General features: G+C 38.0%; 1 protein-coding gene across 1 annotated transcript; it reads right to left on the reverse strand.

Annotated features, from left to right (window-relative positions):
- Window positions 1-2652: 2652 nt before the first annotated feature.
- On the reverse strand, window positions 2653-26221 carry LOC143870922 (uncharacterized protein At5g02240-like). Its single transcript, XM_077376636.1, has 7 exons — window positions 25721-26221; window positions 21042-21313; window positions 20743-20779; window positions 20560-20657; window positions 16032-16093; window positions 3303-3426; window positions 2653-3006 (listed from the first exon to the last, which is right to left on the reverse strand). The coding sequence occupies exons 1-7, from the start codon at window positions 25923-25925 to the stop codon at window positions 2887-2889; spliced, it is 918 nt and encodes a 305-aa protein (XP_077232751.1). The 5' UTR covers window positions 25926-26221; the 3' UTR covers window positions 2653-2886.
- Window positions 26222-26575: the final 354 nt, after the last annotated feature.

Below are 26575 nucleotides of genomic sequence, written 5' to 3' on the forward strand. Positions count from 1 at the left end.
CAGCTAACTGACCTTTGTAGCTTCTCCTATCCCATTTTCTTCATCTCTTCTACTGCAACTCTTTTGTTATACAAACATGCCAGGTTTATATACTCACGGTTTAAGCCTCTTCTCCACAGATAAGAAACACTTACATATACAGTGAAAAGAAAGATAGAAACAATATCATTGTTGGATCTTCTTGCTCTCTTCTCTCTAGTTTCTTCGATTATAATTTTTTTTTCTTTCGAATTGTGGGGTTTTCTTTAGTCAGTATACAGCAACAGAAACTCAGCCACTTTATGCAAGTCCTTCAAATATATAACCGTTTGCTGAATCAAGGTAGGTGTCTTGATGAGTTTTTGGTGCTCCATCCTGACTAAAGGAAGAGAAGTTCACAATTCAAACGAAAAAAAAAATCAATCAAAATCCAAGAAACTAGAGAGTAAAAAGATATAAATCTAATACAATCCAACGAAGACATTGTTTCTTCTTATTCTCTGCAGTACCCGTCAATTTCTAGTGTATTTCTGATTTGTGGAGAAGGGCTCGAAATTTTGAGTATGCAAACCTGTCATGTTTATGTAAGAAAAGGGTTACATGAGAGAGAGAGAGAGAGAGAGAGAGAGAGAGAGAGAGCTCCAAAAAGGGAAGGGGTTTGGTTCCCCTTCTTAATGTGGGCACTCTAGAAGAAAAATTGTAGCATGAGGGGTCTATTTTACTCTTGTGGTGAAGTTTTCCTTAAAAGAGTCTTGCTTGTATGAGCAATTAGATTGTTTCCTTGCAACGGAACCATAACCATAGTTATCAGAAACTTCCTAGTTGGATGGGAAGCTGGTATGTGCATGTTAGTGGTGTGTAGTTACTAAGTAGTGCTATGTAATGTGGGTAGTGGTATGTGGTTATTAAGTAGTGGTGTTGATGTCATGTGAGTAGTGGTGGTCGGTTAGGGTGGTTTTGTTAGTAGTGGTTGCATTATGCATGTGCCAAGTGGCATATATTTGTATTTCAAATGTTATCATCTGATGAAATGGAGAAGAAGAGAATTTATAGCAAAGGAAACTTTGTAGGAGAGTCATGGTTCCTCTCGATTTGAACCACTAGGAGGTCCGATTGCATCGAATCAACCTCTCTCCCTCTCTTTTTCTATTTTACGTTTGTTTATTTGCGTTACGGGCAATTAGGCACGTAACAAGTGGTATCAGAGCCGTCAATCTTGCGCCATGGCTGCATCTTCGGAGTTCTGGGAATCGATATGTGAAGATTTGCAAGAAATTAAAGCACTGGCTTTGAAAATGATGAAAGAACACCGACAATTTGCATAAAGCTTGAAAAAAATCAGAATGGATATCAAGGAAATGCTCAAATAAGATAAACAATTGAAACTTGAGGAAGTTGATGTTCCTATATAGAAAACTGCGAGAGTTTATGCCAAAAAAGATGAAAAGTCATATTTCTTTTCGAGCTTTATCACGGCGGATTTGGAAAGTGGAGTTCCCAAGATCGCAACCGTTATTTTTGAAGATGGAAGTCCAATTTTAATTATGTTGCTCAACAAAATCATTTCCATTATGATTTGGGACCCTGGTGGAATAACATATTTTCTCCAACAAATCAACCTTGAGGACAAGGTTCTTTCTAAGGGGAGAGGAATGTTATGAGCATGTTAGTGGTGTTAGGTGTGTGTGTAGTTACTAAGTAGTGCTATGTAATGTGGGTAATGGTGTGTGGTTATTAAGTAGTGGTGTTGATGTCATGTGAGTAGTGGTAGTCGGTTAGGGTGGTTTTGTTAGTAGAAGTTGCATTATGGATGTGCCAAGTGGCATATATTTGTATTTAAAATGTTATCATCTAATGAAATGGAGAAGAGAATTATAGCAAAGGAAACTTTGTAGGAGAGTCATGATTCCTCTCGATTTGAACCACTAGGAGGTCCGGTTGCCCCGAATAAACCTCTCTCCCTCTCTTTTCTATTTTACGTTTGTTTATTTGCGTTACGGGCAATTAGGCACGTAACGGAAGCTCACCTCCCCATAAACTCACTTCAAAAGCTAAGTTCCTCTCGCTTCCAAATTTTACGCTTCCTTTGCGTTTCCTCTTAATTAAGAGTACGCTTCCTATTTAGGTGATTAATTCTCACTAAAAGATTATTTTCTCCATTAGATAATACTGAAGAAATGTATTTAAAAAAAAAAAAAAAAACAGAGAGAGCGCATTTCCAAGTACATTCCTGAGGAGGAACTACAAAACCTGAAATCTTTCAAATACACAAAGATTCTAGCAGACTACATCTAAATTTCCCACCAAGTCAAACCCCAAATTTGAAAAAAGGGGATGCAACAAGGAAGCATAAAAGCATGGTTTTAAATTTCGGATTATTTTCGGTGGAGACCGAAACCGAAATTTGGCGAAATCCGGAATTTCGCGAAATCCCAAATTACGGCCGAAATTTCGGAATTTCAAGAATTTCGGCCGAAATTTCGATAAAATGCTTTTTTTTTTTTAAGAAAGATTACGAAATTTCGGTCAGAATTTCAGTCCGAAATCTCAAAATTAATTAAATAATATTTTTTAATTATTACGAGATTTCAGCCCATAATTTCGGATTTCGCCAAAATTTCGGATTTCGGTGGGGTCCGGTCCGAAATCGTACCGAAACCGAAATTTAAAACCTTGCATAAAAGTACCTTCATTTTCAGCTGAGCATGTGAGCATCTTTGCAAATTCGTATCACATACAATCACTTTTCTCTTGCCTCTTGTCCCCAGATACACTGTGCTAGTTCATCTCTTTTTTTTTTAATAATGGTTATATGCTAGACTGCTAGTTCATCTAATATGCCCATTCTAAATAGAAGGTGGTGATGGGAATTCCAAATGTAAAAAACACAGCTTTGAGGTTGAGTTCTCAAAAGCGAGTTAAAATTTGGGAGAACAGAGCCTTGAAATCTTTTGTCGGCGTGCCAACATCTGGTGGATTTGATGACAGATCAAATGCTTTGAACTTTGCCTCTTCAAATTGCAATGCCTGTCCTCACAGAAAACAAATGATGGTGAAAACAACATGCATGTAAGCAAAGCACATCTTTACAATCACGCAAGCCTCTCTACATGGAGCTTTTCGTTATGGATTTTGAGGGATTGTGTCCGAAACCGATTATTGGACTCAAATTGTGTTTAATTTTGAGTCCACCCAATTTTGAGTCCAATAATAATTTTTTGACTCAATCAATGCTCAAAATCCAAAATCAACAGGGATTAAGTAAACATGTGATAAAAATAGAAAACTGACATGTTTCCACATGAAGTTCTGCAGATATATACCTGAATGCAAACCTCTGCAACATCAGCCCTGGGTATGGTTCTTGTTTGGGTCTCGAGAAGCTCATCGTTCTTTCCAACGAGTAGGTCACGCAAACCCCCTTCTTCGTCTTTTAAACCTCCAGCCCTGGAAATAGTTCATGACAGTGATAATGAACCCAATACTAGGTAATATTCATGCTTAATAGTCCTTTATAATGCCATTTACAGAGTTTGGACGAAGATAAAAGGCAAGAAATTATCCTTTCATCTGTTAAGTCGTTTGTTTTATTCCGAGATCCCACCTTTATCAGAGAATTACACATCTTGTATTCCCCCCCCCCCCCCCCCCCCCCCCCCAATAATGATGCAAGATAGAATCAATTTTGAGATAGCTATGAGACCAAATGATCCAAGATTGATGCCAAATTGCCAAGGAATCTCTAATGTTGCAGCTCGGTACTAATTTGATGTAGGACAGCAACTAAAAGGATTATGGTAAAGTTCTAGAGTCCTACATGTAATAAGGGATTCGCTAGGCAATTTCGTGGAAAGCCATTTCGCAGCTCAATTTTGCAGGAGAGAACAGTCACCTCAGATGAATTAAATGAACAAGACAGAATCTGCTCAAAAGTGAGTCTGTGAGGCTGTTCTCTCATGCAAAAGTGAGCCGTTAAATGGCATTCCATGAAATTGCCTAGCAAATCCCATGCAGTAATTATGGTATTGGTGAAGCTCTAGATATTTGAGATAAAACTGCTGGAGAATTTTAAAGGGAACAGTAATGGACTGTTCCAGGTGGGTAATAGGTGGACTGTTTTGGAAATAGCTTGCAGAAAATTCATAAAAGTCTATAGGAATGGCTTCTAGAAGGTTTCATTTACCACTATAAGGTCCAAGATAATGTTTATGGGTTTTAGTGGACTGATAGTAAGACTTAACGATGTAACAGTCCAACAAAGTGGAGTGCTATAACACAATCAGCTTACAGATTTCCTCCAGTTCGGGTTGAGCCTCTAACTCAATTGGTTAAGGCTTTGGTCTTCCCAGGCTCTCTAACGAGGTCCGGATATCCGACTATCATCCCTCCTTTTCATAGAAGGTTAGTATATAGGAAAAATGAAAAGTCAGGCCTCTTAATTCAGTTTTGGCTATCATTATTCTCTTTATCGAAAATTATTGAGTTGTAAAAATGATACTTGTGTTTCTCTCTAATCAAACTGTAGACGGAACTTGCTTGAGATGAAAGATCTTGGTCCTCTGAAAGACTTCCTAGGCATTGAACCATGGCTTTATCCTGTCCCAGTTGAAGTATACTAATAAGCTCATCTGCATGCCTTTCCGATTCGAAGACTATCAATCCGTCATACGGAGGTGTAACTTTATTAATAGAGCAAAACACAGACTATTACAAAATCTGTGGGACGGGGGACAAGATGTTCGTTGAAACATGTATACACAATGTAAAATGTCCCCCAACAGTGGGATAGGATAAAGCCAATCGAACTAAGTTGGGGCTAGGTAAATTAATTTGTTCATTTTATGAAGTTTATTTCATTTAAACTTTCAACAAGTAAATGCTGAACTATCGGTTATTGTACAATTGTATGGTGGAATCAGTTCGGTAATGACGTCTCGGAACTACAGAGCTTTGCCACCAGAATTCTAAGTCAAACCCGTAGCGTGACAGGATGTGAAAGGAACTAGAGTTCTTTCGAACAAAATCACTCTATAAAAGGTTGGAGCACCATAGATTGGATGACCCGTTGTTTGTCCATTATAATCTCAAGTTTTGAGAAAGGTAAACTAATTTGAATTAATATTATCACCACTTAATCATAATAGCTTATGTTTAAATTTAAACTCATATAAGTTGGTGATTTTTTTCAGCGATTTACACAGAAAATCAACAAGCACTACTGACCCACTTAGTCTAGGGTTGCAGAGGATGACCATGTTGCTGTCACAACAGATGATTGAGGTTGGCAAAATGTTAAAGATCCTGATGGAGTTACTGCTTCAGACGACGACGATGAGGATGCCGATCTTGGCGATATTCCTATTGATGACGAGGGGTACCGCTTCATTGAGTATGATAAACCAGCTTATGACATCCCTTAGAAGGATTTAGGAGATGACTTATTAAGTATGTTTGACAGTTGAACGATGAGATCTGAGATGTAGTTTATAATTTTTTGATGTCTTGTAATAAATTTAATACTTTAAGTAATAAAAAGTATTTTTGAAAATATGTGGTTCATATAATTTTTTCTTATATTTTTAGCAAATTTATATTTTTTTGATTTTTTATTAAAAAAATTTCCAGTCGTCGTAGCGTCTTTTCTGAAATGAAACACCGAAACGCTCTATTGCACTGACTAAAACAAAACAGGGATTTAATGAAATATGCAACTTGGTGTTATCTGAAGCTCCTATTTACTCTGTCGAATGACTTATTTTTCATGCATGCTGAATAAGGATTATCACCTTCCTAAATCTTGTATAATATGTACGGTCTAAATGCTGGCGAATCTAACTCTAAATGATTACATCAAGCATTCTTCACATGGTCAATTCCCCCACAGAAATATGAATCTGAACCGCTGAAGTAACTTATTCTTGTTTGATTGTTTGGTCCGATACATTCGTCAAGTTTTCTGGATCCTTGGACAAGTGAATTGCCTCACTACACAGGTCATGGATTTCCTGGCCATCTCCTCTCAAATCCTTATGCATTGTAGCTTTTTGTATCACTTTAGAGTCTCCGTCACAAATCTTTCCAAAAACTAGTCTATCATGCAGTTAAAATGACTTAGGTTTCGTTTCGACTCCCGCGACCTCCACCATTCTCTAGCACACCCGACCAAAGTCATCTTGAAAACTTTGATCATTTGGTGGTGTTTCGAAAAATCTCTTGCGATACATAGATCTAATTAGTGTCAATTGTCATTCCATACAAACCAATTTGTCAGCTAGATATAAAAGCACCTCTATCACCTTTGGATTGGGGTTCCTTGGCTGATAAGCCCGACCACTACAGGTTGCCACGGTGAGAATCTAGGCTCTGATGCCAATTTGATATTGGAAGGATGCCTAGGAAACACTTCGCATATAGCTTGGATACCAGATTATGCAGGAGAAATGCCAAGGAATCTCTAACGTTGCAGCTATGATACAAGTTTGATATAGGATTTTCAACCGAAAGCACTATGGTAAAGTTCTAGAACCAAATCAATAGTGATTTTACTATTGGTGAAGGTCTAGACATGTGAAATAAAACTGCTTACAGAATTTTAAAGGCAACTTTAAAGGACTGTTATAGGTAAAAAAAGTCGATTGTTTTGGAAATAACTTGCAGAAAATTCCGAATAGTCGATAGGAATAACTTCCAGAAGGTTTTGTTTACCATTTTAAGGTCCAAGATTATGAATGACGGTATTTTAGTGGACTGATAGTAAGATACTAAGATTTAATGATGGAATAGTCCAAGCATGGTTTTAAATTTTCAGCACTGACACGGAACGACCGAAATAATTTTGTTTCCAACCTCACTGAAACGCATAACGAAACTGAAGCGTATCTTGAAACTGCCATAGGTGTATTACTGGTATACTATACCAATATGTGTTACATAATTAGATTTATGTTCATTGCATATAGTATGTATTTTTTTGAAATGGTGCATATAGTATGTATTATGTATATATTTTTATGAATTATACATGAAATGTGGTATGTACTGAATTATAAAACATGAGTAACAACACATTTCACTGTGTGTTCGATGTTGTTAAACCACTGTGGGTTTTTTACTTATGGTTTTGAGTGTTTGTTGTTAGATTGGTTGAAACACCCCGAGCAAAATCGCTACCCTTGCAGAAGAATAAACCGTGCAGAACAAAAATTTTGCTCTAACCCAGGATTTCTAGGGACTAATTGATTTTTATTGTGACTTAATAAACATAAATATTGTTGATTGATCAACATTGAATGGTCATGTAGAGAATAGAAAAGAAGAGGATGGAGAATACGGTGGAGAAGAGAATTAATTCTCTCTCCACACGTCAATAACATATATATATATATATATATATATATATATATATATATATATATATATATTTGAGTCTTAAGTAGGGTTACATAGAAAGACCAAAATACCCCTGTTAAGAGGAGTAATTACAAATGTCCAATCTCAACACTCCCCCTCAAGCTAGAGTGTATATATCATACATCCCCAGCATGTTGCATAAGTCATTAAGCCTTGCCCTATTGAGTGGTTTTGTGAACATATCTGCTATTTGATCAGCTAATCTTGTGAACACAGTGGTAATCTCTCCTTTTTGAATTATGTGACGAATAAAGTGACAATCCACCTCTATATGCTTAGTTCTCTTGTGAAACACAGGATTCATGGCTATATAAATAGCAGACTTGTTGTCGCAATGGAACGACGCAGGTGATGAGTAGGGTAACCCAATCTCTGACATAAAGAATCTCAACCAAATCAACTCGCATCCTGTATAGGCCATGGCTCTATATTCTGCCTCTGCACTTGATTTTGACACAACCACTTGCTTCTTGCTTTTCCACGATACCAAATTGCCTCCAACAAAGGTACAATATCCACTCGTAGACCTTCTATCTGCAGGTGACCCTCCCAATCTGCATCTGAATATCCTTCAACCCTAATATGTCCATGTTTCTTGAAGAAGAGTCCTTTACCAGGAGCTTTCTTCAGATACTTCACTATCTGAGTGACTGCCGACAAATGAGATGTCCGTGGTGCACTAATGTACTGACTGACTGTACTAACTGCATAAGAAATATCTGGGCGTGTGACAGTCAAGTAGATCAATCTCCCAACCAATCGTCTATATCTACCTGGATCCGCTAGTAGCTCTCCCTGATCAAGAGAAAGCTTGACAGTCGGGTCCATAGGAGTTTCAGCTGGCTTCGCTCCCATAAGGCCAGCCTCCTCCAATATATCTAATGTGTACTTCCTTTGCGATAGAGATAGCCCTTCACGTGAATATGCTACCTCTATCCCTAGAAAGTATCGCAAACGGCCAAGGTCTTTGGTACTAAACTCTTTCTGAAGGAAAACCTTTAATCTTTGTATGCCGGCACTGTTGCTTACTGTAATGATGATATCATCTACATACACAATTAGGAATATTCTGCCATCTTTACCCTGAGAGCTAAATACGGAATGGTCTACAGCACATTGTTTCAATCCAAATCGTATTACTGCCTCACTGAACCTCCCAAACCAAGCTCGGGAGACTGCATAAGGCCATATAATGCCTTGTGTAACCTACAAATAGCATTCTTCATCTCCCTCTGAGCAACATACCCAGGAGGTTGCTCCATGTATACTTCTTCCTGCAGATCACCATATAAGAAAGCATTCTTGACATCCAGCTGGTAGAGAGGCAAGGACATGTTGACTGCAAGAGAAACCAAAACCCGTATGGAGGGAATTTTAGCAACAGGAGAAAACGTATCCATGTAATCAATGCCATAAGTCTGTGTGTATCCCTTTGCAACCAATCTAGCTTTCAGTCGCTCAATTGTCCCATCAGGCAGATATTTAACTGTGAACACCCACCGACAGCCAACAACATGTGCCCCTGGAGGTAGAGGAACCAATTGCCATGTATTATTCGATCGCATAGCACCCATCTCTGCATCCATTGCTGCTTGCCAACCTGGATGAGCCAAAGCCTCTACAACCGAACGAGGAATGGAAATAGAAGATACTGAGGATAAAAAGGACATATAAGAAGGTGACATGCGAGAATAAGAAACTACCTTGGAAATGGGATGATGAGTAGAATGTGAACGTGTACGAGAAGAAATAGGGGCATTATCAGAAGCAACGATTACCTCAGGAGCAGGGGGCGACCTAGCAGATTGTGGAGGAGCTGGCGGGCATGAGGTGTCATCTGCACATGAAGGAGGTAACGACTCCTTATCCCGACGAGTATAAACTTGCAATGGCTTAGGTGGGACCACATGTGAGGGAGCTGGGACCACTGGTGAGGCAGCTGGGGTAGGAAATAGTGACGGCAACAGAATCCGAGACTCAGGCACATGTGTAGAACCAGATTGGGTAAAATATGGGATATCGTCGAAGAATGAAACATCAGCAGACACATAGGTACGACGAAGTTGAGGACTATAGCAACGATACCCCTTTTTAGTGCGAGAGTACCCCAAGAAGACACACTTGATAGCACGAGTAGCAAACATATCGAGCCCCGGGGTAAGATCATGGACGAAACAAGTACAACCGAAGACACGAGGAAGTAAGGGAAATGGATTAGCAGAAGGGTGGAAAACAGAGAATGGTGAACGATTATGTAAAACTGACGACGGAAGACGGTTCACCAAGAAGCACGAGGTGAGAATCGCATCAGCCCAATACAACTTCGGAATGTGCATCTGATGAAGAAGAGTCTGAGCCATATCAACGAGGTATCTAAGTTTCCTCTCTGCTACACCGTTTTGCTGAGAGGTATGAGCACATGAGGATTGATGAATAATGCCATGACTAGATAAAAATTCATGAAATCCATTAGAAACACATGAGGTTAGTTATCTCAGCATAAAAAGAACGAAACAGAGTAAATACTTCTGAACGATCTTTTATTACATATACCCATGACATCCTTGAAAAATCATCCACAAATATAATGAAATAGCGATAGCCAAATAAGGACGGAGTCCGACATGGACCCCAAACATTAGAATGAACTAACTCGAACGGATGCGAGACACGACTAACAGAACACGACTGAAAGGAAACACGATGATGTTTTCCATACTAACAGGACTCACAATGAAAGGGACTAACTGGACTAGACACAATGGACGAATGCTGCAGACGATCCACTGGTGGGTGACCAAGACGGCATTGCCACATAAAGGAGTCAGCCGAAGTGGGTAGTGCAGTAGGCGGAACGTCACCATCAGCGGCAAAGTAGTAGAGTCCATTCACCTCATGGGCCGAGCCAATCCTCCTCCCAGTTGCAAGGTCCTGAAAAACACAATAAGAGGGAAAGAAGGTCACAGAGCAGTTAAGGCGACGAGTTAACTGACTAACAGAAAGTAAGTTGCAGGGAAAACTAGGAACACATAACACAGAGAAAGAGATAAAGTAGGACCAAGGTGAGTGTCCCCTGTACCGGAAATAAGGCACATCGCCCCATTAGCTAGAGTAACATATGTAGAAGTAGATGAAGGTTGGAATGGACTAAGGAGACTATTGTTACCAGTCATATGATGGGAGGCCCTAGAATCAATGAGCCATGAATTTGAGCTACTCAGAGAGCAAGATGGTTTGCTGCCTTCAGATGCAAGTGGCAGCGGCCTGCTTCCCCTTTTCCTGCAAACATAAGAGTGACTCGTACTTAGCAGGGGAAACCAACAGCATATCAAAGGAAGTAGTCATGGAGGGGACAACATTAGAGCTCTCAGTGGGAGCCCCCGAAACATGATGTGCAGCTCTGTGAGGTCGTAACTCCGGATACAAATCATAACAGAAATCAGTAGTATGACCATCCATACCACAATGTGTACAATAGCGGGATCCACGGCCTCCTCCTGAATCACAACCAAATCCTCGACCAGAACCACGACGACCACGTCCACGACCCCCACGGGTACCGCGACTATAAACAGACTGAACAACAAGAGCAGGTCGCTCACTCACATAATCAGCAGGAACATCAACTCGAAGTGCACGCTGCACGCGAGAGAAAACCACATCCAGTGATAGTAAACTGCCCTCACCCACTATCAACTGGCGAATGGGAAGAAACTCTCCTCCTAGGCCATCCAGAAACTGAACAACACGTAAATCTTCCTTCTGCTTGGCCAACACAACAGGGTCTGTAGAGGGCGGAAAATAGGAGTCAAGCTGCTTACACAATCCAACAAACTCGGAATAATACCCAGATACAGATCGCTCTCCTCGCTTTGACTGGAGGAGGTCGGAATAAACATCACAAATCTTCGTAAGATTGTTAGTTCCTGAGTACAGTGTCTCTGCACGCAACCAGACAGCTCTCGATGATCCTAAGAACAGCATATGACTGGAAATTCGAGGTTCCATACTCTGACACAGCAACGACTGAAGAAGTGCGTCTTCCTGGCTCCACTTATCATAAGTGGAGTCCTTACGTGATGGTGGATCCGAGGTAATAAAGCTCAACTTTGCCTGGCCACGGAGATAAAGCTTAACCGACTGACTCCAAGCAGGGTAATTGGATCCATCAAGTTTGATGGAAGTCATGGACGTAACACGGAAATGACCAGAAACAGTGGACGAAGCAGAGGGCGTAGTCATGGTGAATATCCACACAAAACCATAACACGATGATCCAATCAATGAGCCAACAATCCACCCACTACTACCCAATCAACTAGATAACACAACAGTCTTAGGTAAATCCACGCATAGAACCACCAATCACCATCACCATAAATATTACTAATCTCCAAACAATAACAGCCACTATTGGTCTCCAACAGTAACAACGACCCCACTACAATCAAGATGAATCACAATCACCATCAAACAACAATCATATCAATAACAAAGACATCCAAAGAGGCTATTGCACACATGAACAGACGATTCCGTGGCAGAAATAAGGGACAAACCACACACAAACACCATTAATATAGAAGAATCGCCAAGTGCCCGGAATCAACCAAGAAATTATTAAGATCGAAGAGGACTGATTTAGATCATGAATATAAATGGGAGTATGGAGATGAAAGGGATATTATGGGCTGTTTTTTATGAAAAGAGATAAACTAGGGCAATTGAGTGTGTATAGAAGGGGGTTTAGCAAGGGTTACAAACTAGGGTAAATGCCTTGGGCGGTTGGGTAGAGGGGTGGAAAAAAATGGGAGAAAAATGAAGAAAGATGGGTATATGGTTCAGTTAGGGTTAGGTTTTGAAAAAACCCAAATCAAGGGTTTCGTAGGTGTAAAAACTATCCTATAGGATAGATAGAATGAATCTAGGGTTTGAAGAAGTGAAAGAAAAATGAAATTAGAGTTGCGATTTTGAGTATGGCCTGACGAGGTCGTGTGATCTTTGTCTTCATGAAAGGAACTCTTGATCATCCTTCCCACTGATCATCTAACTTGGTGCTTTGATACCGTGTTGATAGATCAACATTGAATGGTCATGTAGAGAATAGAAAAGAAGAGGATGGAGAATACGGTAGAGAAGATAATTAATTCTCTCCCCACACATCAATAACACACACACACACACACACACACACACACACACACATATATATATATATATATATATATATATATATATATATATATATATATATATATTTTTGAGTGTTAAGTAGGGTTACATAGAAAGACCAAAATACCCCTGTTAAGAGGAGTAATTACAAATGTCCAATCTCAACAAATATAAATACCTTTATGTAGAAAAGAACTCATCCGCTTAATCTACTACTCGAAAATTCTCTGGCGATCTAATCGACACGAAACCGCAAGTTAAATCGATGGATTCCTTTTATTGCGTAAAGGATCTTGTGTACAACTCTTTGTTCACTTTATAATCTGATCTAAATCAGATTATAATGTGGGAATATGTATTTAGATCAATGGAGCTTGGTTGGGTGTTTGTCTTTGATCTAGAAAAGACAAAACTAGTTGATGGAATTGAAGGAGAAGAAGAAGAGGACTTTGGGGTGTCTACCAATTTTCAGCATATGGAATTATGGAAGAGCTCTTGAAAACTCCAGCAATATGTCTTATATTTATAAAGTTCTCAATTTCCATATGCACAATCCAAAGTTTCTAGAGAAATCTCAAAAACAATGGAGACTAGCCACAATTGGAAGCACCAATTGGGCAAGCAAGCAACTCCCCATTATGGAAACCCATATGGGACGTCCCGTAGGGATTGGTCCCTTAGGTTGCCCATGTGGTTCCTTAGTTTCTAATTTGGTTTGTTTCTTCTCTCTCTCTCTCCAATTTCACATTTGTTGCTTTAATTTGAGTAAACAAATCAAGCAATAATATTCTAAATATTATTTGAATTCCAAATTGATAATGGCACACCACATGGGGCGTGTGGCAATGGGTCCCACCCAAATTCGTCCCATGTGGGTCCACTTATCCAACTCAATTCCCATTGCATTTCACATTTAATGCCCAATTAAATTATGCAATCCAATCCTATCCAATAGGATTAAAGCTCCAATATAATTTATGATATTCCCAAAATACCCTTATGGTTAATACTTAACCATTTTGGTATTCCCAATGTATCCTATAGTGCATATACACTATATATATTATATATATCATTTCAATGCATCAAATGCCACGAAACTAGTTCGTGTAAGCAACTAAATAAATGCAGGACCTCTATCTAATAGATTATAATAGGTCAATCGAGTAGTGAGTGGAATCGTAGCAGGGATTCAACGGTAGATCCAGCAGAACCCACAAGTGGGCCCTACTGCGATTATTGCTCCATAGTCAATGCTACAATGCTACAATCGCATTGAGTCAATGGCCTCCATCGAGACGTAACCCTGAAGATAACTGTTAAATCATCATACCCCTAATCACATCAAATGTGCAAGTCCTTTCTCCAAGTCCACATCTACTGAGTTGAGTCCTACGGGGGGTGGACATCAACTACTCCATGGGCTCACTCACGGTATACCTTTCAGTGAAGCATTGTTGGCCCACAAATGCATTTGCTAAAACCATTTCAAAACTTATTTTTTGAAATCTTTTTGATATATACATTATCAAATCCACCTGGCTAGGTATTTTCTAGGCCTACTGCTCTGACCAAAACCATAGGTGTTATCCTATAAAATAAGTGGAGAATTCCATGTCGGGTATCACTATTGACCTCGAAGGTTTGTCCAACACTCCAGTACTACCCTCTGGTGACTCTAAGAGAATCATGGTTAGATAGACCAAGAATGAGAGACTCGTCAACGGACCAATATGACCCCTCAGGTCAAAGGACATGTAAATGGTCTGTCTGGTAGAATAGTTCAACTATCTCCTGTCCACAAGCTATTCTAATGTGATAATGTTCAGTACGCAATCTCATTGTCGTACCCATTCTATCTTGCTTAGGTTCCACTACCCGAGTGATTGAGATAAGTCACTCCACATCTCGTGCATGTTGGCAAGATAGATGCTAGTTGTATACTGGAGGAGGTGTCCAACCTCAACCCCAACTAGAACTATTAAGGTCAGTAAAGAACCAGAATCCCATATCTCCTTGCTTCGTAGGATCTGTGAATCTATGATCATGGGTTTCCTACTTTGCTACCTAAGCACAAATGCGTATCAATAACAAGTAGCATGTCACACATATTTAACTTCTAGTACCCATAAATTGTCATGAAAATTTTTTTTATTGATTACCATGCGAAATAAACTGGGTTTTAGGGCACCAACTCTAACATTTGTTTCTGTTTATTGTAGCACTTCTTAAAGTTTCATCTCAAATGCCCATCATTTGCAAATGATTTCATCATGCTGGACAGAGTTAATCGACAGGATCTACTGCTACCCCTCCAAATGGAATCGGAAATGTGACTCGCTCCAACTATGGCAGTAACCCACCCCAAAGGTTATGTGATTTTATAGAATTTCCACCAAAATTTCTATCCGAAATCGACATGTTTCCATTTTCGTCATGAGCGAAACTCAAACCAGAATCCTCGAGTCCAAGGAAGTAGATTGTTATAAAAAAAGTTAAATTACAAGTTCCTGCGGGTAGGTTTTATGTTTTTTTTTTCAAAAGGTTTTAAGGTTTTAGGGTAAAGTTGTAGGACTATAATTTTAAGATTTAGTATTAGATTGATAAGCTCTTGATCATATATTAACCTAGTTGCAAAAACAACTGGTCCTAGTTGCACAACCATAAGACTTCTGCTTGCAATAAGACTCCTATTCTAACCTTTACAAGGACTCCTGCTAGTAACAGTATAATCTCCTAATATCTACCAAGATGATCAATTGACCAAATACTCTTTCAACTTACTGTGTCTAAACCACTAGTCCTACTTTTTCATAGACTACCAAACAATACTGCGACTTATATCTAACAACTTCTCATACAACTAGGACTCGTATGAAAGCATGAGAATTGCTAGCGTGTCTCATGCTTCATTTAAGTGGCATCATCTTATGTCATAAGTGTTTGATGTGCCCAGTTAGTATTGATAATGGCAACGCCACAAAAATGAGGTTCAATACCACATAGGCACTTAGGTTCGATAAGGACACCCTCATGAAAATGTGACCAAAATTTGATATTGATGCCAAAAAAATTGAAGGGGCCAAGGATGGTCCCCTATCAATAATAATGACAGAACTAAATGGAAATGGAATAGCGACCTGCCGTTTGGTACTTGCCATTCATCTCTTGAACTTTGAATGTTTTCATTGTAAGTTGTAGGAAAAGGACAAATTTTGTAAAAACAGAGATGTGCAGCATATCAACTACCAAGCAATATAACATGTATCATAATTATTATAAAAAACACTAACAAGGTAGGATTCAAGGGTACTGGATTCAACTAGTTACTCTTCAAGTTGACAACTATTTAGGGTAAGGAGTATCTAGGTATCAAAGCATATCAAATGACCAGAAATTGAAATTTTAAAAACATGAAGTATAGTTCCTCCAATTCATTCGTCAATGAATGTAAACTAAGCTAGGTGTACCTTATGATTGTGTATGGTATACCAGAGTCTGCTAAATATTGCTCAGCCTTCCGCTTCCAAATCTGCAAAAACAATGAAATATCTATTGCCATTTACATTTTCTAGAGTAAAAAATCACCAAGACACCAGTAACAAATTACTCGTAATGTTAGCCATCAACTCTCAAACTCGCAAGCATCATACAGACATCATGTTCACAAAGATAAAGAAAAATAAATAAATGCAAGTTACGGAGCACATTGACAGAAAACAAGTGTGCATTTTTTCGTATCATGGAGTACTTTCCCTATTAATCACAAGCATCATACAGACATCATGTTCACAAAGATAAAGAAAAATAAATAAATGCAAGTTACGGAGCACATTGTCAGAAAACAAGTGTGCATTTTTTGTATCATGGAGTACTTTCCCTATTAATCACACATGTAGGATCTGGTTATTATCAGGAGGATGAGATTTAGCCTCCTAAGGTGACTTTCCAACCTGTAAGTATATTGTCTCTTTATCAGTTTGCTCTTGCTTTAGAGTGAATGACAAGATTGAGAGTTGAGTGATAGAAAGAATTTTGAGGATACCCTAAGAGTTGTTCATATCTAGGGAAAATCCATGAAAAAGAATTCTTTGGAAAGAAAGTTCCAAGGTTAGCAGGGTTGAAATTTTACTAGAAAACAAGGAAATTTTCAATTTTGGAAAGAATGTTCCATGGAAAATGAGTAAAACAAACATTGGAAAACTCATTTTCCACGAAAAAAATTCCAAGAAAATTTTTATCTACATTCGAAGAGTCCCCAGGTGGTAAGTAGTGGGGCAGGACCAAGCGTCCGATGTACAAAGGTTTCTATAACGGGGTTTAGGATGATCCTATGGAGATGATTTACATGCTGCAGCCTATTTATGTTGTGGTTCAACATATGAACGGCTTGGATTATCTTATGAAGTGGGCCCCACAATACTATTTTAAAATACTGGACTTCACAGGCACACATACAAAATCTCATAATTCCCTTTCTCAGTTATTTCTCCTTTTGCCCCTCAAATTTTCTCTAAAGTGCCATTACCTTATAGTCCCCTTATCCAGATTTTTGTCCCTACTTCCGTCCGTGAATTATCAAGGATATAGAGATGGAAAGTTAGAAATAGAGAAGGAATTAATTTAGGTTTCTTGTACAGAAAAAAAACGCAATATTACAGGGACATTATGAAAAATATGCTAACTAAACCTATCGACTTGGGAAAAAATTCCTATTTTCGGGGGAAAGGGGGGCAGTTGCCCCCCTCGCCCCATCTCCGTCCTTTCTTACAGCAGCAAACATCATTGATGGATCCTTCACCTGCCCTTGGAAAGCTAGAAGTCACGTGGCTGATATATAGAAAAGCATTGACAAATTCATCTATTAGAAAGTTTTACATACTTGGAGAGAAAAAACAAACAAGGCTGCAGATGATCTTTCAAAAAGATCTTTCCTATATACAATTGTTGTATTGCATTATCTTCTATTGCCCACTAGCCTAGGATGATAATTATTGATGACTGTGATGGCGTGGAATACTCCATAATGTAATTCTTTTCTTTCATTCTAATAAATTTGATAGGGTCCTGCCTAAACCCAGCTTGCCTAGCAAGAAAAAAAACATAAAACACCTAACAGAAGCAATAGGCAATCACAATGTCGTGTTTGAGAAGTGTCTTACATAGGCCAGAAGGCCCATTTGAGGAATTAGCACTTAGCAAGTGAACCTAGCTCAAGTGGTATACAATTAGCAAGCACTGAAAACCAAAGGATGTCAATTCAATATAGTTAATGAAGAAAAAGAATAGGCTGACTATGGGCATTGTTAAGTTATAAAAGATTAAATAACGACATCTCCAGCAGCTTAAGGTTTTGGGGTAATTGATTGTTTCACATGGTATTAGAGCAAAAGTCCTCGGTTCAAAAGTCCTTGATATTAAAAATTCAAATGTAATGGCCAACCCAAAAGAGGGGCCACATGTGCCACTTGTAGGCCAACCCTAAAATGCGGGGCCACACATGAGGGAGGAGTGTTAAGTTATAAAAGATTAAATAACACCATCTCCAACAGCTTAAGCTTTTGGAGTGATTGGTTGTTTCACACGCATCAACTAAAACATTAAAACCAGAAACAAAACAAAAGCTTAAGTATGTGGGTCAGCTTTCACAATGACAAGGTTAATAGTGTTAGGTCTTTTAGAGAAAAAGATTCTAATCCATAACAGAGAGCAGACCTCAGTCATGTCCACTAAAGTTTTATTATTATTATTTTTTTTTTGAAAAGGCAAATAGATAATATTAATAAACGAGACCGAGGAAGTCCCGAGGGACGTACAAGATAAAATGAAATGAAACCAAAAACATAAAGAAGAAGCCGGGAACTCAAGGAGGAAGATGATCAAATTGTTCCAACCCTCCCTAAAAACTCCTCCTCTGGCTAATTTATCTGCAATCCCATTTGCAGATCTTCTCACATGATATGCGTGAAGGTGAAAGCCTCCAATTATGTCTTGAATCTCATCAAAGAAAGCCGCAAATCTCCATGGAGGAGAGTGTGACCCATTAATCCAATTTATGACATTTTTTGAATCACCTTCAATTTCCACCCTATTTAAGACATTGTTAAGAAGCTTTATACCATGATGTGCGGCTCGAACCTCCACCTCGTTCGCATCCTAAATCCCGACTGGACCCGAGAAGGCCCATATAACCTTCCGTTGATCATCTCTTAACATCCCACCAATACCAGACGGACCAGGATTCCCCATGCTAGATCCATCAAAGTTAAATTTCAAAAAACCTTGTAAAGGTGGTTCCCATACTTGATCCACCTTCGGTTTTTCCCTAACTCCATTACATATCACCCGCCAACCATGCCACAAATCGAAGGCCGATACATAAAGTTTTATTATTTTGTTCACAAAAAGGATCAAACTTTCAATTCAAACAGGCTCAATTTGATCAAAAGAACTTGCTTCCACCTACACCATTGTACAAACAAGATTCAGTTTCGGTCAAAATATTACTGTTTTGACCTCATCAAAGTTTTATTGTTATTTTTTTTCTTTTTTTTTAACATTAGCATACTTTATTGAGGAAAGAAAAACAAGATAAATGACCAAGGTGGTCATACAAAAACAATGTAATTTACCCCAATACACCAAAAAAATGGACTTTTATTGATTTAACTTCAATCTTTATATCACAAATTAACTTGTCTATTTCAATAAATGCTCCTGTTTTATTCTATGTTTGAGTCATACTATGTTTTGGTTATTTAAGTTTCCATTTCTAAGTTTTTTTTTTTTTATATAAATAAACCCTACGCCTGGACTTACAATAGATCCATATGCATGGCTCCACATCAAGCCATATTTTCGTAATGAAAAATGCTATGACTGATCTCTACGATGATATTGCAATTGTCAGGACCCCGTATAACACAACCTTATTACCAATATAGAGATAATCGCTGAAGGGTTTCACCTCTCGCTTAGTATTTCTATTCCACTGATTCTTTTTCAGTTTTCTTTTTTCCTGGCATTAGGAATGACTTGAGAATTTCATCCAAAATGAGTTGTAGCATGTAATGGATATGACCCAGTTTTTGTCTCCCACAAAGCACTGCTAAAACCATGTTTTAAATCTATGGTTTCCGGGGTCAATACCTTCACGAAGCATGACGGGTGAACCTGAAAGGGGGGAGGGGGTGATGATAGTTACCTTTATCAATTCTCAGCACAATAACTATTACAGTCAGATAGAAATTAGAAGGCAATAAATAGCACCTTGGATTTATCTAGTTGACATATACAGTTTTAGGTTGTGGACTTGGACTAGGGTTTAGATAAAAGGTTAATCTGAGTTATTACAAGCTCAGTTATTCTCTAATAAATAGTGAAAAAAGAAAAAGGTATAGATTGAATAGAAGATAGAATGCAGAAAGGGAGATGAAGAGAGAGTAATGGAGAGGTTTTCTCTTGGTTGGTCATTCACTTTTTTTCTTCTTTTTTTTTTTTTTTTTGTCCTCTTGGGGGTTTATGCATAATTGAGCAGGTTTTTAGGGCATCCCCAACAAATTAAATCAACTGACAGTTCAGCAACCATGCAATATGGCCCCTAAAGAAATTAAACACTAAAAGAAATGATTACCAGAATAACCTATACGGGAATATAGCGAAGAGACAAGGACAAGACAGAAGAAAATTATTTTTTTGTGAACTTTAGCAGCACAGAAATTGGTTAATTAGGAAGAGGATATGATAGTCATATTTATCCAAGTTCAGAACCATTCAATATATATATATATATATATATATATATATATATATATATATATATATATATATATATTATCCACGTCCAGAATATAAAGCATAGGATAAGCAAAGATCCATTTTCAACCACAACAGAGAGAAAATATATAGCCCAACTTCTGATTAAAGCATAGAATAAGCAAAGATGCATTTTCAACCACAACAGAGAGAAAATATATAGCCCAACTTCTAATTACTCACCAATATGTTTCCATTCCCTATGCTATTCAAGGGATTATTGGGATTCGTTCCACCCATAGACCCGACCAAAACAATTTGTTTCACTCCCACAGCTTTAGCTGTGTACAAGGATCAGATGATTCAACAAAACAATATAGCATCAAGTTAAAATAATAGTAGCAAAAAATGAACAAGAAAACTTACCGGCATCTATTTGATTCTTTTGGCCAATCCAATCAACCTATAACCATACAAAATAAGAAACCAAAGAAAGCTGATGGTAGCTTCAAAAATAAACCAAGGCTACTGATGTTGGCGCTACCATGTTTTGATAATTGCACTAACTCATCTTGTCTTTTATTATTTAAACAGCTGTCAAAAGTTATTGCAGTTCCCATTAAGCTCTGAGAAGCCCATTAAAAAGAAAAGACAAGCTGTGATCATGCAATTAATAAAACATGGTAGTGCCAATATCAGTAGCTTAAACCAAATGCTGAAATTACCTGTTCCGGATATGCTCCATCCTCAAAATAGAACTCAGGTCGCCCACCTTTACTCGGATCAAAACCTGGTTTCATCACCGGTGTGGCACTAGTGAGAATTATGAGGGCATCAATACCCTCAATTGCTGGAACAATGCTTTCAGCATCCCTTATATCACCTACAAAAACATCATCGGCTCCTCCAATTTTGTCCTTGCTTTCCTTTGTTCTAACCAGACCCCTTGCAACAAATTGATCTGTTCTCTCCTTCAATTTCCTATAGACAATTTGTCCTGCAAAACCACCAATGAAAAACCATGTCGAAAAGAAAACTTGACGGCCCACAATTTCAAAAGTGAACAAAAAAAATCTCATTTATCTGCTAAATAAAGATTGATATTAAGAAATTTGGCAACAACTTTACCATTATATAAAGAAAAGATGTCAAAATCAAAATGCAAAATAATAGAAAAGCACTATGAATAAGAAATAATTGAAATCAAACTGAGTTACAAATCAATTTCAGCAGCATCTTCCTTACAAGATTGCCACTTCAAGGGGCAACCTCCTTTCAAGACACGAGGTATATTCTTAGATGTCCAACACTCAAATGCCAGACCTAAAGTAGATCTGATCGTACTATAAGACTGATTCTAACATGAATGCTTTGATACCACCAGGTCTAAATCACATTCTAATATTAAGGCTCTGATGCAAAATTTGATGCAAATCTGAGTCTAGCATGTGATTGACTATAATATTCCAATATATTCAGTGACCTGAAACACATAGCCGATCTGAATTTTATGAGGCCCAAAACCTATCATAAGAAGAAAAAAATCTATCATATTTTATGATAAATCTGAATTTTGGGATCCTTCTAATTTAATGGGTCCCCAAAAAAAAAAAAACTACCCCAATCATATGAAAAAAAATGCCACATACTTATTGGTGTAGGACCGGGAGGGGAAATAGAAGAAAGAGGAGAAAGAAGAATAAGAGAAGATTAGAAGTAGAAGAGAAGAATTTAGGGAGAAGTAGAAGAATAGGAGAAGAAGAATAGAGGAGATAAGTCTTAGGGTAGAAGAAGAGAGGAAAATAGAGGAGAAGAGAAAACCTGTAGAGGGGAGAAGCCAATCAATCTTTTTTTCATCCAAAGTTAAAATCCCTAATACATGAGGCCTATTTATAGGCAATTGAAATAAAATTCCATGGAAAATAAAATTGTAAAACTTTTTTTTTTTTTGAAATAGCTTTTTTTTTTCTACAAGGCATGAAATATCATCATCGCTCATAAAATCGTAAAACTAAAACATGGAAATATAAATCCTAGAAACTAAATAACATGGAAATAAATCCTAATGGGCAAATATGCCTCTTATTTGGCCTATTATCTGCATCACTTATTCTGGAAGAGAAAGACCGAAATAAAACACATTGCCCCACCGACTCTCTTCAACGTGAACATTAACGAAGCTTGTCCAGATCTGATGTATTTTACACCTCTCTGAAAAATCACAATCATAAGAAAAATACAAACACAATAAAGCAAATCAACCTTGTCCGTATGTGTGGATATGATTGTACAAGTAGCTGTACGGACAAATCTACATTTTCGGGGCTTTTTCCCCTCAAGTTGTGAATTGTGATTCAAGCCGAGGCTGGCGAGAAAAGAGAAAAAATGCAAAGGCTTTCAAAAGCGTTGATCCCAAGCTCTAAATCCAAGTTAAAGTTAGGGATTATGCTACAGAAAAAAGTGAAGAAGACAAGAAGAAAGCGCTGTGCAGATCTCTTGTATTCTGGCATTATACAGGACCCTGAAGGACCCCGGAAAGAAATTTTGATTTTCGGTTTTCCGCTAACGGGTATTTCGGTAATTTTCCCAATTTAGTGGTATTGATATATAAGCCACATGTTAGGGTTACAAGAAGTAAGGTTTTCTTTGTGTCTTCTTGGCCAAGAAGAAAAGTTTGTAACCCTAGACGGAAATGGTGAAACACTTCTCCCGTGGACGTAGGCAAGCTGCCGAACCACACAAATCTTGTGTGATTGTGTTTCTTTGTATCGTTTCTTGTCATTTTTGCTAGTCATCGTGTTTGATCCTTGTTGAGAAGGTATTTCTCAGTTTTCTACCAAAAGATTGTCAAAGAAATAAAAATCATATAGGTGAGTCTTACCATAAATATAAACATAACTTGAAGAAATTACAAACAGTGTCACTCAAAAGTGACTTATGGGTGATAGGCCTCATCAACATAATGATCATTAACAATCCTCTGATAGGGCCCCAATCAATAGAAATAGGTAATGGACATAATGATATAACATTGTCCGACGTTAGAAGGTTTGGACATCATGTTTGATCTTGTGCACAAGTCTATTAACAAGAAAACTATTAAAGTTAGCATCGCTTAGTCCAATTGTGTGATTGGCTAATTTCCAAACTCAGTTTGGTATTCATGAACAATAGAGAGGTTTGACTTAGCTTAGTAAGTGATTCAGGGAAGTCCTCAAATTGGTCAGAGTATCTGATTAAGATTACTTTTTGAAACTGTTTCAAAGAATCTGAAAGTTGGTCAGTCTTTCAGACCATAACTATAATCAAGCCATGAACTTCAACCAAAAAGTCTAATTGTCCTATAGAGCTTTCTTTGATTTGCTTAACCTTTTCTAAATTTTTTCCTTTTGGAGAAATCGACTCTCTATTCGGATCTTTATTTCTGTAGCCGAGATCTGATGTGGGCAAGATGCAGAGCGTACTTCAAATGAAACAAGACCTGGGAAAGCACTCTAATACAAAATGAAATGCTTTTACTTTTACAGAGAAAGGGTTTCAAAAATAAAACGCACAATACTATAATACTATTACACCAAAGGTAAGAATATATGAAATCAAACTGACACACAAGCCAATTGGAGAGCGGACATCCTCTTTACAATATTGCAACTTCAGGGAGTAACATCCTTTCAAGACAATGATAGCTCATTCGGTGCTGACCCTTTATTGGTATAAGATAACACCTCGATAGGAAGAATTGACCAATTTCTATCCATATCCAATCAACAACCTAGCAAAACTCTGCCCCCAATCCTTATTTAATGACCTAATCTAATTATCCCTCTGTAAGGGCCCGTTTGGATGCCGAGAAGATTTTGATTTGGAATTCTCACATTTGCAGCCCATTTTGCATTGTGATTTGGATCCGGATCAAATCCTTGGATTTCCAAATCAGCGACTGACAGTGAAAAAAATCAGATTTACAAAATGCTGTGGAACTAAGTAATTGGAAATCCACAAATCTGGCAGTTTCCTTCACCCTCTTTGCTCCTCAACCGCTCCCCTCCAGTAGGAAGTACCCCCTTCCCTCTCTGTCTCCCTCAACATGAGCTGGCAGATCTATTCATTATTCAAAACTCAATTTCAAATCCAAATACAAAATATGAGGTACCCAAATGGGCCCTAATGAACTTTCCTCTAACAGGAATCACTAAAACTGTCTCCCACTTTCACCGCACAACCAAAACTATGAAATAAACATAAAATTAAATATGAGGTGGTTAAAGCCAGCTCATATAGGTGATCTGCTAAGAGCCTACAGTCTCACCAGGAGACATAAGATGAAGTATCTACAATAGAAGAAGGCAGTAAATTATTTAAAGAAATAAATTTTAAAAATCTTTTTTTTTAATGATGATAATAATTTTATTAATAAGCAAGGCAGCGGAGATGGTCAATACAGAATAAGGAAGGCCAACAATAGGAAAGGAAGCAAATACATAATAAAGAAAATGAGCGCCAACAAAAGCAAAGACTCAAGGGGGCAAGGAATAAAAAATCTCAAGTGATTTCTTAATGACCCCATCCCTGGCCAATCTATCTGCCACATCATTTGCAGATCTCCTAACATGATAGAAACCAATCGAAGAAGAATCCGTCCAATCCTTAATCTCATAAAAAAAATGGTCGAATCTCCACGGATGATGCTGAGAACCTCTAAGCCACCTAATGACATTCAAGAGTCACCTTCAACCACGATTTTATCAAGGATGTTCTTATCCAAGAGCTTAATGCCTTGATGAACTGCACGCACCTCCACCTCACTTGCATCAGCAATGCCTGTAGGGCCCGCAAACACCCAAATAACCTCCCCTCACTCATTTCTTAGCACTCCTCCCTACACTGGCCGGACCCAGATTTCCCAAGCTCGACCCATCAAAAGTTAGCTTTAAAAACCCATAGGAGGGGGCTCCAAGCTTGTAAATACTACTAACACTGATCAACGCTCATGCATATCTCCTTCCAACCATTCCAAAGATCACAATCCATTAAAATTAACGCCTCCTTTAATCCTCCAAATTACCAAAACTCAGGTCATTTTACTACCATTACAAAATTTCAAATAAATTTAATCAAATTAACTAAAATCTCAAATTATTGAAACCTGATAATAAAAATTCAAGGCAGAACTCTACCATTATTGGCACTGCAATGTTTTGATAATTGCACTAAATCACCTTGTCTTTTCTTTCTTTTTTAATTGGCTTCTGACAAGCTGTTGGGAATTATAATAAACTTTGACAACTGGTTTGACAGATTTTTGTGAATTATAATAAACATAACAAAATTTGAGAACCAAAAAAATTAAAAAAATTAAAAAAAAAGGGTAAAAAAAGGGGGGAAAATGCATAGAATTGAATACCAGTTCTGCCACCTGCTCCAGTAACGAGAACAGAAGGTGGAGAAAGATCCGCCATGGCTGCTACTTCAAGATTTCTCGAAACCCTAGTTTTTCCGGGAAGGAAAATGGATTTCTGAGGAGGAAGATTCCAGAAGCTTGAAAAACAGGGTTGGGATTTATAGGGGGAGGAGGAAGAAAGGAGAGGGACACGTGTCAGCATTGCCATATTTTTAGAAGGCTCCAATCTACTCTTATTATCGTCGTCGTGTCGCCTCGGCCGCCGTTTTCGTCGTCGATTTAAAAGATGGAAAAAAATTTCTTTGTTTTTGTGTTCATACTGTAATTGAAGTGCTGCACTTGAACACTTGAACTACCTTATCTGGAACTGTGAAGTAGTGATGTGGTTATTTTTCTACCCTAGCTAGTCATATGAAATTACAAAATGCTATAATTCCGGCCTGTAGTAACGAATTAGATGGGATCCGCTAATGAATCCTTTAAAAATTTTCATGAAGAATGTGAAAGGATCTATCCGACTCAAATTGACTAAGGATAAAAAGTCTTATCTTGACACTAGTTGGGTTCGTCTATATGAATTATTTTCTTCTATTCTCTTCTATTCAAGGTCAAGTTCTTTTCTAGCATGTAGTGATTGCATATTTAAAATTGAAACGACTACTTGTCTCATCTGTCTCTTCCTCGTGTGCCCATGTGGAATATTAGGAGACACTCGCTAAGTCATTTGATTTTTGCTGAGTCTTCGGATTTAGCATCTCTCTCTCTCTCTCTCTCTCTCTCTCTCTCTCTCTGTGTGTGTTGATGGTGACACTCCAACTCTATACTGATAATGATTCTCCGATTGACCCTAGGGTTGCA

Source organism: Tasmannia lanceolata, unplaced genomic scaffold (genome assembly GCF_043159265.1).
Source record: "Tasmannia lanceolata isolate RefF3 unplaced genomic scaffold, GAP_Taslan_0.1 ptg000002l, whole genome shotgun sequence".
Lineage (NCBI taxonomy): Eukaryota > Viridiplantae > Streptophyta > Magnoliopsida > Canellales > Winteraceae > Tasmannia > Tasmannia lanceolata.

What these genes read in the sequence shown, in the direction of transcription:
- LOC143870922 (XM_077376636.1), bottom strand. Translation starts at nt 25,925, where the DNA reads ATGGCAATGCTGACACGTGTCCCTCTCCTTTCTTCCTCCTCCCCCTAT. An exon ending in TAGGGAATGGAAACATATTG is followed by an intron (nt 16,094 to 20,559) that starts GTGAGTAATTAG and finishes TTGTTTTTGCAG; the next exon opens with ATTTGGAAGCGGAAGGCTGA. An exon ending in ATACCATACACAATCATAAG is followed by an intron (nt 3,427 to 16,031) that starts GTACACCTAGCT and finishes AACTATTTCCAG; the next exon opens with GGCTGGAGGTTTAAAAGACG.